This window comes from Pseudophryne corroboree, chromosome 4 (assembly GCF_028390025.1).
Source record: "Pseudophryne corroboree isolate aPseCor3 chromosome 4, aPseCor3.hap2, whole genome shotgun sequence".
Taxonomy (NCBI): Eukaryota; Metazoa; Chordata; class Amphibia; order Anura; family Myobatrachidae; genus Pseudophryne; species Pseudophryne corroboree.
The window spans coordinates 739,480,758-739,495,734 of record NC_086447.1 but is presented as its reverse complement, the minus strand read 5'-3'; the positions used below and the strand labels follow the sequence as shown (position 1 = coordinate 739,495,734).

Below are 14,977 nucleotides of genomic sequence, written 5' to 3'. Positions count from 1 at the left end.
AACTCCTCCCCCTTTGTCTGCCATACGAATTACAATCTCTTGATTACTTTGTAGTGATCTAATCGCCTCTCTTTGTTCATAATTAATGTTTGAGTAGCAACCAGAATTTCCAGGGGACACTTTGAGATCCTCATCAACCATCCTTAAAAAAGTCTTAATACTCGGATTGGCCGATGGGGGATCAAAATCACTAGATCCTTTCATTGTGAATGTGTTACTATCAACGACTGTGTCGCATGGCCTTAATAGGTTATTGTATTGGTAATTATGGTAATTATGTGAACCAGAATATAATTGTTTGTCAATATTGTGGTGGGTGATCGGTGATGAACAATGACTAGTGAGACCCTCTTTACATGGATATTGCCCCGTTCATTAATATTTCAGTGCATCTATGATTAATATTTTAATGCATCTATGATCTGTATAGTAAGACCCTAATGACCTTATGGCTGTCGTGAACCATATCTGCGCTGCATGTGATTTTCCCACATGACCCTATCAGTATGCTTTATCACAGGTGATATTCTGTTGGAGAACAAATATGCATACTTATTTCCAATATAATCCAGGAAACCAAGTTGTTGACGTGCAATGCGGGGCAGTGATGCACAGGTTTAAACCTGATGCTCACGGCGCCCCGTTGTCATGGAGACAACTGAGTCTTGGTTCCTGTCTCGAGTGCGCCCAGCGCACGTCACCGGAAGTGACGTAGCGTGAATTGAGGCGCACGAGCAGGAAGTGACCAATCTAGTGAACCGCAAATGGGTCATATGGACGGAAGGTGATAGCTGTACAGCAGCGCATGCGCAGAGTGGTGACACGCACGCCGGGTGATGTGGGATGGATGGCCGATGCACCTGTAAGTAATTTATAATAAGTAAATGTATATAAGATGGATGGCGAGGCTTTGCATGCACAGATGGCTCTACACTAAACACGGTGACAGTGACATGATGTGATGGTCTTGAACGGTCATTTAGTGACCGAGGTCGACGGACAGCTAAGTCATCTAATCTTGTGTTTTGTCCTTTGAGATTCATTAATATGGAAAGATTAATTAGGCATCGGCGATGCCATACTTTTCGGAACTGTTTTTCTGACTTTTAAGCCTGAGCCACCGTGAAACATTGTTTATTCACCGTTATGCCCAAATGTGGGTGATAATAAAAATTTAAAGTACATGATTGAGTGAGTGCCCTTTTCTCAAAGATTTCTCTATTTATCTGGATCCTAATGGAGCAGACTTAAAGGAGCACCAGAACTGTTGGATTATTGAAGTGTGCAAGTATTCAAATACATTATATATATATATATATATATATATATATATATATATATATATATGTATATATATATATATGTATGTATATATATATATGTATATATATATATATATATAGTGTGTAGGAATAGTCCTGTTTTGTAGGGATTCTGGCATCTGTATCATGACTGCCAGGATCCTGACAGCCAGCAAATTGAACATATCCCCATTCATACTTACACACACAATCATACACACACACACACACACACACACACACACACACACACACACACACACACACAATCATATACACACACACACACTTACAAACTTACATACGGTACTACATTTATACATACCAACCCAGGGATCAGACAGGTGCCACTAAAAAGGAGGGAGCTGCTGTGGTTAAGCATGCACAGCCAGCAGCTCCCTCCAGACATTCTGTATGTAGAAAGCTATGGAGCTCCCTGATGCTGCAGTCTGCGGTCTCCGTCGCTAAAATACAAGTCAGGTCATCTGGGAGGTTTCCAGGTACTCGGGGAACCCTCCCTCACCCACCTCCTCCCCTGCTTTGCTGACCTGTCAACTATTTAAATTTAAACAAAAAACGAAAAGGCATGGACGAAAACGGATTAAAAAACGGGCTATTGAATACGCTGACATCCAGTTAGTGCCGATTTTCTGAATTCGTAACTAATTGAATATACCCCAGAGTAATCTTCTGAGTCATCAGAATCACCACTCTCAAAACAGTGTTTGTTTATTTTGGGGGTAATCATCATTGTCTTTGTGGGGTCCTTAGGTGGCTCTTGTTTTGCTTATCTGATTTTGAACAAGAAGTAAATGTATCACTACAGCTTAACAGACAGAACAGATTAGCTCATACTGGTCATCACTTATTGTTGGTTCTTGACATTAAGCTTCTATAATTTGTACCTAGTAATTAAGCTAAAAATTACTAATGCATCATTGTTTCCCTTTATGTATGAGTGAGGCATCATTTAAACATGCAATTTTGATGAAAGGGTCTTGAATAGAACTGTGTAATTGCATTTACAGTAGTCTAATATGGTAACTTTTTTTACAAGTGAAGTTGATGTCTTGCATACAGACTCAGTACTGCAGCACAGTATTGGCTAATGAGTCTGTCATTAGATGTGAGTCTTCTGCTTTCCATTCTCTCCATAGACTGACTGGTTTAATCAGTACAAAAAGTCACTGGCTATGTACATGAGGTCTCTGGGAGGTGATGAAGGTCTGGATATCACGCAAGACATGAAGCCCCCCAAAAGTTTGTACATTGAGGTCAGTGCTAATGTATATCCCATATAATTGGATAATTTCTTCAGAATACAGGCCCACATTTGGGTAGATCTTGTAACAAGTGATCTTACAAACAATAACATATCAAAGGCAGTTAGGCTGTAATTTAATCATCTAGTTTAGCTTTATAGATTACATAGTAAGGTGGGGGAGGGGGGATGAGTTGGGGTCAGGATGTGGATCCATGAGATTTAACCTTTCATAAATAGGAATTTCTCTAACGTACTAGGGGATACTGGGATGGATTAGTGCCATGGGGTATAGATTGGGTCCATTGGAGCCTGGCACTTCAAGAAATGTTCAGTGTGTGCTGGCTCCTCCCCTCTATGCCCCTCCACCAGACTCTGTTTAGAAAAATGTGCCCAAGGAGCTGGGTGCATTCTCTGGAGCTCCAGAGTTTTCTATAGAAATTTTAGTTTTAGTTTATTATTTTCAGGCAGCACTGGCTGACATCAGTCTGCCTGCGTCGTGGGACTTAGGGGGGGACCGAACCAACCTCCTATAGGGTTAATGGTTCGTATCCCCGATGACAGGACATTAGCTCCTGAGGAGCTGTTTCATATGCCCCCAGGGTGTGCGCACACGCCAGCAGCATGCCACCACCCCTAACAGATTCTGAAAAAGACGCAATGCAGTGAGTACTAACACCGGGGTCCGGTTAGCAGGTACCCAGTGACCATGGCTGCATAAGGGCGCGGTGCCCGCTGCGGACACCCACACTGGCGCTGAAGTAAAGGGGGTTTTGAAACTCCATTTTACACTGTACATGTTTACTATAAAGCCAGTATAATCATATAGAGGCGGGGCTTCCCGGAGAGCAAGACCAGTGGCTCAAAGGCGCCATTTCCAGCTGCTGTTGACTTCCAGGGGTGCATGCAAGCGCTGCTCCTCCAGACACTGCTTAATCACCAATTGTACTGGTATCGAGGTTTTATAGGAAGGGGGAGCATAAAGGTGGCTATACCACATTCTGCCTTACTAAAGCTCTGAATTATACCCAGCAGAGCACTTTGTGTGCTGGTCTAATTTTTCTCTGTTTTACTCCATTCAGGTGTCTGGGGTTTACGGTGTTAGTTCACTGTCCTGTGTTTTTCACTGTAATGTGTTATTTCATTAAACTGTGTACTGTATTTCTGCTGAATCAGAATGTCTGGAAAAAAGGCTGTGTCGCTCATGCAACACAAAGTTTTCCCCTTCACCGGGGGGATCTCTCCTTTTTACACAGTGAGCTCTACCTTCTCAGGGTAGTAGTGTCCAGGAGCCAGAGTGGTTAGAATCATTCTAAGGATGAAGGTGAGGTAAACATGGAGGGGGGCAATACTCTGTCTCAAGGTGAGGAGGCCCTAATTTATTCTATTAGAGAAGTCCTCAACATACCGGATAAGGAGACAGAACCGGAGGAAGAATTGTTTTTTAACATAAACCCAAAATCTTCTGCCACCTTCCCTGTCTCCAAGGAATTAAACTCGCTCTTTAAAGAAACGTGGGTCAATCCTGGCAAAAAAAATTCAAACCCCTAAACGGTTGCTAAATTCATTCCCTTTCCCACCTGAGGATAGAAAGGTCTGGGAGAACCCCCCCAGTATCCAGACTGTCACGTAAGAGTGTGCTGCCTGTACCTGGTGCTATCTCCCTGAAAGACCCTGCTGACCGTAAAACTGAGACTACACTCAAATCCATTTATAACGCAGTGGGCATAGCACAGAGGCACACCATTGCTTGCGGTTGGATTACAGGAGCCATGGTAAAATGGTCTGATAATATAATAGAGGGGTTTGACATGCTACCTCAGAACGAGATCCTGACTCTACTGCATCGTATCCAATGCTGCGAATTTCATGAGTGAGGCGATCAAAGAAATTGGCCTCATTAATGCCCGTGCCACAGCAATGGCGGCCTCGTCTCGCAGGGCTCTGTGGTTGCGACAGTGGACAATTCCAAGAAAGGAGTGGAAAATCTTCCTTTTACAGGGGATACCTTGTGTGGGAAAGAACTAAACAAATGGATCTTTCAAGCAACGGCGGGTAAGTCTACCTATTTGCCGTCTCCTGCGCCTCCGGCTGGACGTCCCTATCCTGGGCCCTCTCTGCAGTCCTTTCATGTGGCCAGATTTAGAGACAGAGCCAGAGGTGCTTCCAATGCAGCTAGATGCAAGTCCCGTAAACCAGCGGCTACCGGTTCACTGAACCAGGCCTCCGGATCCTCCTCCACTAAACCCTCTGCGTGACGGTTGGCCCCAGCTGCAGGGGGTATTTCAGGTGGGTGCTCGACTTCAACACTTCGCCCATGTGTGGGCGAAATCCTGCCGGGACCAGTGGGTGAGGGACCTCATATCCCAGGGTTACCAGTTGGAATTTCAAGTACACCCTCCTCTCAGATTCTTCAAGTCAAGCTTGCCAGCTTCACCTGTAGCAAGAGTTACTTTGCAGGATGCCATTCAAAAACTACTACAGACAAATGTTATTGTTCCAGTACCACCTCTATTGCACAACAGCGGATTTTATTCAAGTCTGTTTGTTGTGTCGAAACCGGACGGTTCAGTGCGGCAAATCTTGAACCTCAGATTTCTGAACCCGTATCTTCGGGTGTTCAGGTTCAAGATGGAATCTCTAAGGACGGTGGTCTCTGGTCTGGATGAAGGGGAATTCCTGGTATCCCTGGATATCAAGGATGCCTATCTACAGATCCCGATATGGCCCCCTCATCAGGCTTAGCTCAGATTCGTTGTTCTGGACCACCACTTCCAGTTTCAGGAGTTACCCTTTGGTCTCTCCATAGCCCCAAGGGTATTCACAAGTGTCATGGCGGAGATGATGGTGCAACTCTGCATGATGGGAGTCAACATAGTTCCCTACTTGGACGATCTCTTGATAAAGGCGGTGCCCAGGGAGAGTCTTCTGAACAGCATCAACTTGGCTACTTGCCTTCTTACAGATCTTGGTTGGATCCTACATTACCAGAAATCTCGCCTGGAACCGTTGCAAAGGATTCAGTTCCTGGGAATGATATTGGACACTGTGTCTCAGAAGGTGTTCCTCCCCATGGACAAGGCATTGACCATCCAGGCTATGGTCTGCTTGGTGCTCAGACCCCGCAGGGTCTCTGTTCACCTTTGCATCCGCCTACTGGGAAAGATGGTGGCCTCCTACGAGACAATTCAGTACGGCAGGTTCCATGCCTGTCCATTCCAGCTGGATCTGTTGAACAAGTGGTCATGGTCTCACCTGCACATGCACCAGAGTATAGCTCTGTCGCCAAGAGCACGGATCTCTCTGTTATGGTGGCTACAAATCTATCACCTTGTGGAGGGCCAAGTTTCAGTGCCCAGTCTTTGACTCTGCTGACAACGGATGCCAGCCTCCGGGCCTGGGGGGCAGTGACCCAAGGGGCTCAGTTCCAGGGAAAATGGTCGAGTCAGGAATCTTCGCTCCCGATATATGCTCTTCTGCAGGCCTCGTATCTTCTCCAAAATCAGACCATACAAGTACAGTAGGACAACGCCACGGCGGTGGCGTACATAAACAGACAGGGAGGAACAAGAAGCAGGGCCGCAATGCGAGAGGTGTCGCAGATACTCGTGTGGGCGGAAGCCAACGGAAAGGGCCATCTCTGCCATATTCATTCCAGGTGTGGATATCTGGTAAGCGGACTTCCTCAGCAAGCACGACCTCCATCCGGGGGAATGGGGCCTTCACCCTCAGGTGTTTCAGCAACTGACTCACCTGTGGGTTTGTGCACAGGTAGACCTGATGGCTACTCGTCTCAACAAGAAGCTGCGTCATTACTGTTCCAGGACAAGGGATCTGCAGGCTGCAACATGGACTTACCAGTTCGTATACCTGTTTCCTCCAATCCCGCTCATTCCCAGAGTTCTAAAAAGACTCAAAAGGGAAACCGTTCAGCCAATTCTAATTGCCCCAGTCTCTAGAGGAGCCCTGTCTGCTAACGCTTCTCAAGGATCTTCTTCAACAAGGCCCATTCATCTATCCAGACTTACTGCGGCTTCGTTTGCCGGCTTGGAGGTTGAAATGGAGATTCTAGCCAGGAAAAGGCTTCCCTCCAGGGTTATCGCGACTATGGTCCAAGCCCGAAAGGTGGTCACTTCTAAGCATTACCACTGAATCTGGAAGAAATATGTTTTGTGGTGTGAGGATAGAAAATTTTCTACTGTGGATTTTCAACTTGGCCGTTTTCTGCTCTTCCTGCAAGCAGGTGTGGATATGGGCTTAAGGTTCAGATTTCGGGCCTTTCCATATTCTTCCAGAAGTAATTGGCTGTAATTCCGGAAGTGCAGACATTCCTGAAGGGTGTCCTCTGCATTCAACCACCCTTTGTCCCTCCCACGGCTTCGTGGGATCTCAATGTGGTCTTGACCTTTCTCCAATCGGACTGGTTTGAACCATTTACACAGGGTGGAATTGAAATATCTTGGAATACTGTTATGTTGCTGGCTTTGTCCTTTGCGAGGCGCGTGTCAGAATTGGGGGCTTTATCCTGTAAGAGCCCTTATTTGATTTTTCACAAGGATAGGGCGGAGCTCAGGACTCTCCCACAGTTTTTGCTGAAAGTGGTATCTGCTTTTCACATTAATCATCAGATAGTGGTTCTGGTACTGTCTGATACATTGGTTTTTCCAAAGTCCTTGGACGTTGTTCGGGCTTTGAGGATTTACGTCAAGAGGACAGCTCGTCACATGACTACCAAAATTGATGTCCTGCTTCTAAGCAGTCCATTGCCACTGCCGGGTACTATTCAGGCCTGCTCCACTAGGTCGGTGGCTTCTTCCTGGGCGCCTGCCCGTGGCATCTCAGCCTTGCAGTTGTGCCGAGCGTTACTTGGTCTGGTTCTAACACGTTCGTAAAGTTCTATAAGTTTGCTACCTTGGCCAGTGAAGACCGTCAGTTTGGTCAGGCTGTTTTGCAGGGGTCTCGGCACTCTCCCACCCATTCTTTGAGCTTAGGAACTTCCCCATGGTACTAATCCATCCCAGTATCCCCTAGGACGTTAGAGAAAATAGGAATTTAATACCTACTGGTAATTCCTTTTCTCGTAGTCCGTAGGGGATACTGGGCGCCTGCCTCAGTGCTTCGTGTTTCCTGCTTACCTGGTTGGAAGTTCTTGGTTGGGTCTGCTGCTGCTGTCCCTATTACTGTTTGAGTTAGCGTTGCTATCCTTTTGGTTTGGTTAGTGTGGCTATCCTTTGTTCTGGTTAGCGCGGCTATCCTTTCCTGTTGTGTGTTGGTTTGTTACCTCACCGCTGTTATGTTTTCCTTCTCTCAATGTATGTCCGTCTCCTCGGGCACAGTTTTCCTAGACTGAGTCTGGTGGAGGGGCATAGAGGGGAGGAGCCAGCACACACTGAACATTTCTTAAAGTGCCAGACTCCAATAGACCCGATCTATACCCCATGGTACTAATCCATCCCAGTATCCCCTACGGACTACAAGAAAAGGAATTATTGGTAGGTATTAAATTCCTATTTTTTGATCCAGGGGAGAAAAAGAACCACAAAGTGTGGCGGAGGCAGTTACACCCTGCATGTGATAATGTATCTCTTCCTATTAATGGCAAATAAATCCCCCCCCCCCCCCCATTTTATCCTCTACTTCTACAGATAAAACATCTGATAACTTCTTAATTCAGTAGCTACTTTTGTCACACACGCCTTTCTATGCTGATGGTTGAGCCTTTTTTTCCTTCTAAACACCAGTTACCAACTACTTTTGCTGCCATTTCATGTCTAATGCATTTGTCTGTACAAATCGGGAATTTGAATTGTAGTAGCGTAGAAGCAAAGGTGGACTCTGTATAGATATCTTTATAACTGATGATAGGTTACTTTGTGTTTAACACTCAGTCATCTAGTGCGACACATCTGCATTACGTTTTAAGCTGGGTACACACTATAGCAATGTGTACCCAGCCGTTATCACAGGCAATGGTACCCTGCATTGGCAAGTGCATACACACTTGCCGATGCAGGGAAACGACAGGGGATGCCATGCTAGTGATGTCTTCTTATTGACTCTGCAGCAGGGCTAACCAGAAGACCTCGCTAACGACGGTGGGGGCACGCAGACCGTCATACACTCTAGACCAGGCCTGGCCAACTTGTAGCTCTCCAGCTGTTGTGAAACGACAAGTACGATCATGTCTTGCCACAGTGTTGCTACTGGGGATTGCTAAAACTGGCGGGGCATGCTGAAAACTGTAATTTCACAACAGCTGGAGAGCCACAGGTTGGCCAGGCCTGCTCTAGACCATGTAATGGAGTCCGAGTTCGCCCGATGTGCGGGATGCCAGTGAACTGGGACGTGCATCCCACATGTCGTGTAAACTTGGATTAAATCCCACCCCACATGGCTAATATATCATTCCAATCCACGTTGGAAACAATGTATTGTGATATATTGTCAAGTGTGTTCGCGGCTTTAGACTAATCTATGTATCAGGGGAAAAAGAAATTCACAATAGAGGCCAATGGATCTTCATCAATGCCAGCACTACAGTTATAGCATAAGATGAACTATTGCTTCAGACTTATTCCACTAAATCGTGTTACCTGTTCAGGTACGCTGCTTAAGAGACTACGGCGAATTTGAGATTGAAGATGGCACAACAATTCTTCTAAAGAAAAACAGCCAGGTAAGATCTGACAGAATATGTTTTGAATTGTCTTCACTCTGTACCCATGGTTTTAAAGGGAGGTTTAATGTTTTTACACCTCCGTAAGAACCCAGGTTATTGCTGGGTCACAACTCCATGTATAAGTGTCCCCGTAAAATAACCTAGGTCCAGTGACCTGGAAATACAACTCTGGTAACGAACAGGGATGGACAAAACAAGCACATATACAGGTGACTGGTTCATATTACAAGCCTATGAAGAGCCGACTCACCAGCACTTGGAGAGGATGTCAACTCCAGTCGCCGGCCGAGAGAAAACCTGGAGATGCCTGCAGTGTAAATTAGGTTTCAAGCTGCTGTGGCTTGGCTTGAAACCAGTGTTCAGTGGCCCAGACTGGCAGTGTATAATGGGTATAAGTCAGCTGTATATGTGATTGAGCAGAAGTTGTGTCTGGTTACTATTTTAAATATTGGTATGTCTCCCATTATCCAGAATGAGAGGGGTGTCTTGGAAACAGGCCTAAAATTTTACTATAATCTATACAAACCACTTTCCAAACTACTGCTTTCTTAATCAAGCAATGCTCCTCACAGTGACTGTAGATGCGGTGATCATGGTAACTGGAAATATTCAGTTCAAATTTAATTCAAACTTTGTCATCGAGCAACATGAATTGACGAGATACAGGTGTGCATAAAACACACACCAAGTGCGCTATTTCAAATTCATTCTACTAATTGCTGAATGAATAAAAGCCCTTAAGTTGTCTGATAAGGTATTAATCTAAACAAGTGACGCTTAGGGTGGCGCTTGTCAATTCTTACAGCCTTCCTTAGAATGAATTTCTCATTTTCCTTAACACAAAGCAACTTCTGCTCAATCACATATACAGCTAACTTATACCCATTATACACTGCCAGTCTGGGCCACTGAACACTGGTTTCAAGCCAAGCCACAGCAGCTTGAAACCTAATTTACACTGCAGGCGTCTCCAGGTTTTCTCTCGGCCGGCGACTGGAGTTGACATCCTCTCCAAGTGCTGGTGAGTCGGCTCTTCATAGGCTTGTAATATGAACCAGTCACCTGTATATGTGCTTGTTTTGTCCATCCCTGTTCGTTACCAGAGTTGTATTTCCAGGTCACTGGACCTAGGTTATTTTACGGGGACACTTATACATGGAGTTGTGACCCAGCAATAACCTGGGTTGTTACGGAGGTGTAAAAATAGGATTTTAATTACCTACCGGTAAATCCTTTTCTTGTAGTCCGTAGAGGATGCTGGGGTTCCATTTAGTATTATGGGGTATAGACGGGTCCTTTGGGAGCCACTGGCACTTAAAGAGTTTACAGTGTGGGCTGGCACCTCCCTCTATGCCCCTCCTTTCAGACTCGGTCTAGAAACTGTGCCTGAGGAGATGGACATACTTCGAGAGAAGGAAATACAGATAGTGGTGAGAGACACCACTATCGAATTGAAAAACCCACACTGAATTGAAAAACCATGCTGATCAGCAGGTAACATGGAGAAACCATGTCAACCAGCAGGTAACATGAAGAAACCATGTCAACCAGCAGGTAACACGAAGAATCTATGTCAACCAGGATGAGACAGGAAGCAACCATGCCAATCAGCATGTAACATGAAGAAACTATGCTTGAAAGAGCAACAGCTGAACCAATACTTAACCAAGTAGCAACGCAGGAAAACGAAGCACTGGGCGGGCGCGGCAGGCCTGCCGTAGAATAAGCAGCGAGCAAATGCCTGCTTAGAAGTAGGACAACCAACCCTATTGGGATCATAAAGGACAAACAGAGCGTCCAACTACCTGTGACGAGAAGACCACTTCACAGAAACTTTCAAAGCCCTCACAACATCCAAGGACTGTGAGGTAATTGAGGAGTCAGTAGCCACTGGTACCACAATAGGTTGGTGAAGTGAAAAACCGACACAACCTTTGGAAGAAATTGCTGACTCGTTCCGAGCTCAGCTCTATCTTCATGGAAAACCAGGTAGAGGCTCTTGCATGATAATGCCCCCAATTTCGACACTCGTCGAGCAGATGCCAATGCCAACAGTGTGACCACCTTCCAAGTTAGAAACTTGACGTCCACCTCCTGTAAAGGCTCAAACCAATCCGACCGCAGGAACTGCAGCACCGCCTTTAAGATCCCAAGGTGTCGTAGGAGGCACAAAGGGTGGCTGGATGTGCAGAACCCCTATCAAAGTCTGAACCTCAGGGAGAGCAGCCAATTGTTTCTGGAAGAATATAGACAAGGCCGAAATCTGGACCTTTATGGAGCCAAACTGTAGGCCTACCACCACAACTGCTTGCAGCAAGAGGAAAAACCGTCCTAGTTGAAACTCCACCGAAGGAAACTTCTTGGATTCACACCAAGACACGTACTTTTTCCAAGTGCGATGGTAATGTTTAGACATTACCTTCTTCCTAGCCTGTATCAGGGTAGGAATGACTTTGTTCGGAAAGCACTTCCGAGCTATGATCTGGCATTCAACCTCCAAGCTGTCAAACAAAGCCGTGGTAAGTCATGATAAGCGAACAGCCCCTGTTGCAGAAGGTCCTCGCGAAGAGGAAGAGGCCTCTGATCTTCCAGCAGTAACTCCAGAAGATCCGCGTACCAAGCACTTCTTGACCAGTCCGGAGCAATGAGGATCGCCTGAACTCTTGTTCTTTTTATTAGCTTGAGAATCCATGGGACGAGTGGAAGTAGAGGGAACACTTACACTGACTGGAACACCCACGGAGGTACCAGGGCGTCCACCGTCTCCGAAGCTTCTCGTTGAGGCGACAGGCAATCATTTTTATCTGAGGGACACCCCATCGGCTTGTTATCTCTGTGAATACCGCTGGGCGGAGGCCCCATTCTCCTGGATGGAGATGGTGTCTGCTGAGGAAGTCTGCTTGCCAGTTATCCACTCCCGGAATGAAGATTGCTGACAGCACCGACACATGCTTCTCTGCCCAGGGGAGGATTGTCACCTCTGACATAGCAGCCCTGCTCTTCGTTCCGCCCTGCCTTTTTATGTAGGACACCGCTGTGACGTTGTCCGACTGAACCTGAACAGCTTGATCTCGCAAAAGATGTGCCGCTTCAGATCCAGAATGTTTATTGGAAGTAGAGATTCCGGAACTGACCGCTTTCCTTGGAAGTTTTCCCCCTGAGCGACTGTTTCCCAACCCCTGAGACTTGCATCTGTGGTTAGATTAATCCAATTCTGAATCCCGAACCTGCGGCCCTCAAGTAGGTGAGAAGTTTGCAGCCACCAGAGGAGTGAAATTCTGGCTTTCGGCGACAGGCATATCCACTGGTGCACGTGAAGGTGAGATCCTGACCAGGAGATCCAGTGGGAAAGACAGTGCAAGGAATCTTCCGTACTGTCGAGCCTCTTAGGAGGCAACCATCCTCCCCAGAAGGCGAATGCACTGATCAACAGATATCCAGGCTGGCATCAGGACATCCCGGACCATTGATTGGATCACCAACGCTTTCTTCACCGGTAGAAACACCCTTTGCACTTCCATGTTGAGAAGCATCCCCAGGAAGGAACGCCTCCTTATCGGCTTCAAATGCGAAATTGGAAGCTTCAGGATCCACCCAAGATCCCGGGACAGTTGATTTGAGAGAGCAACATCTCCCTGGAGGATGTTAAGGTCACCCAGATATGGAATTATGTCCACTCCTGGTTTGTGGAGCGAGAGTATAAAGGCTGCCATGGCCCTGATGAACACCCCCGGTGTTGTTTAGAAGCCAAGTTCAGTGTTTGGAACTGGAAGTGACATAGTTGTAGTGCAACCTTAGAGAGGCGGCCAGATTGGAATGTGAAGTACGCACCCCTCATATCCCAGGATACCAGGAATTCCTCTACATCTCGAGCAGAGATCACCACTCCTAGACTCCACCCTGAATTGAACACCCACCAGTAGGAAATCTATGACCCCAGGTTTGAATAGTAACCCCTGTTACGTAAATGAGGTGGAACTGGAATAATGACATTAGTTTGACATGTTATGATAGCTTCCAGCAGTAGTACACTTTCTGCCTGAGAAGCTAGTAAGCCTGATTTGAATAATCTATGAGGCGGGAATACTAGAAATTCTAGTCTGCACCCCTGGGCAACCCAACTGTTTCCAGGGGTCTAGGCAGGATATCGCCCAGGTGTGTAACTGAATCTCTTTAGTCTCGCTCCCACCTGCCTGATCCCCAGACAGTGAGGTCCACCAACAAACCGAAGGGTTTGAAAAAGGCCGAATTTGAGATCCATCCCTGGGAACATGGCAGCGCAGGTTTTCAGGATTTTCCCAACGTCCTCTAAAGGAAGTGGAGGAATATGTGGAATTGCGTTCGAAGGAATTGCAGTGTAGGTGTAGGATAGAAATTCCTGGTCTGTGCAGCTGCGGAAGGAAGACATACCGACTTACCCGCAGTTGACATGGATAATCACGTATCCCTTGCGTCCCAACAGGTTCTTGCCTGTGAAGGGCGGTTCTGTCATACCTTACTCTGATTCCGTATCAGCAGTCCATTGGTGTAGCCACCGTCCCCTGCGTGTCGAAACTGCCAGAGCAGTGGTCCCTGCGTTATGCAGGTCAATCTCCTCCTTCATGTCGTCCAGCCGTGAAGCCTGTAGAAGTACAAGTCACTTCTACACACATAATCTAAATCAAGTAAGGAGCCTGACCACGTTACAATAGCCCCAGAGATGTACGCTAAAGTGGGTCTCAGTCACACCTGCAGCAGTGTACATTATTAGAGATTAGTCTCAATAGGTGATCAGCCTTTACGGAGGTTGTACCAGGGACAGGTAAGACAACCATATTTGACAATTTAGACACTCTATAGGGATGTGGATAATAACTCTGGGTGTACTCAGGTTTTCCCAAATAAAGAGTTTAACGCCCTACACAGTGGGATGGCATTCGTTATATACATAAAATAATATTCCTCATACCTAATAGCCTCAAACATATGTTGGACCCCTCATATATATATATATATATATATATATATATATATATATATATATATATATATATATATATATATATATATATATATATATATATATATATATGCATTATAAGGACAAGTGTACACTTTCTAGGGTACGGAGTTGGGGTGAGAGGCACAGCAGTGAGATTTAAAAAACCCCACTTCTCAAAACTGCGGCTTCTACCCAGTATGGGATATATGTGAACCGTTATAATTTAAAGTACACCTTATGGAGGCCAACCCAGGTGGAACTTCCACCGAATGCAAAAGAAGGTAATAAGGAATACCCAAGGGTATTTGGGCGCTATGAGGCGAGGTGCTCGGCTAAGCAGCAGCAAATGTTTAGAGGGAAGTCACTCCCAATATATTGCACTGAAAAAAGAGATGAAGGCTGCGCTCCAAGAGGAAAGAACAATGTAATTCACTAAATGTGTAAAATTTTAAGACCATTTTATTAAAAAACAATAACTCATTAAAAACAACAATATTCTGTGCAGTAATTTTATGCCATGTGCATACATGAAAGGATAGAGTTTACCCAGAGTGTTGGTTCAGGACATATATTATATGAATTCTGTAGGATCCGTTCCAGGTATTGCCCTTAAGTGATGTAAATGTCCAGTTGTAATCCACTATGGAGAGTCCCTTTTAGATGTAACTTCCACCGAAGCCTGACGTGTACAGTTTTGAGCATGGTATAGACTCCCCAGGAGAAGATATACATTCCGCAGTACAGGACAAAGTTCT

The 14,977-nt window shown here is 45.8% G+C and overlaps 1 protein-coding gene across 3 annotated transcripts in view; it reads left to right on the top strand.

Moving 5' to 3' along the window:
• The window catches only part of GINS1 (GINS complex subunit 1), a 99,907-nt gene that overhangs the window by 75,714 nt on the left and 9,216 nt on the right, over positions 1–14,977 (top strand). For all 3 annotated transcript variants that reach the window (XM_063918123.1, XM_063918122.1, XM_063918121.1), the window contains exons 5-6: positions 2,459–2,575; positions 9,164–9,238. In XM_063918123.1, coding sequence (XP_063774193.1) covers positions 2,459–2,575; positions 9,164–9,238 — 192 coding nt within the window. The remainder of the gene's footprint in view (positions 1–2,458; positions 2,576–9,163; positions 9,239–14,977) is intronic.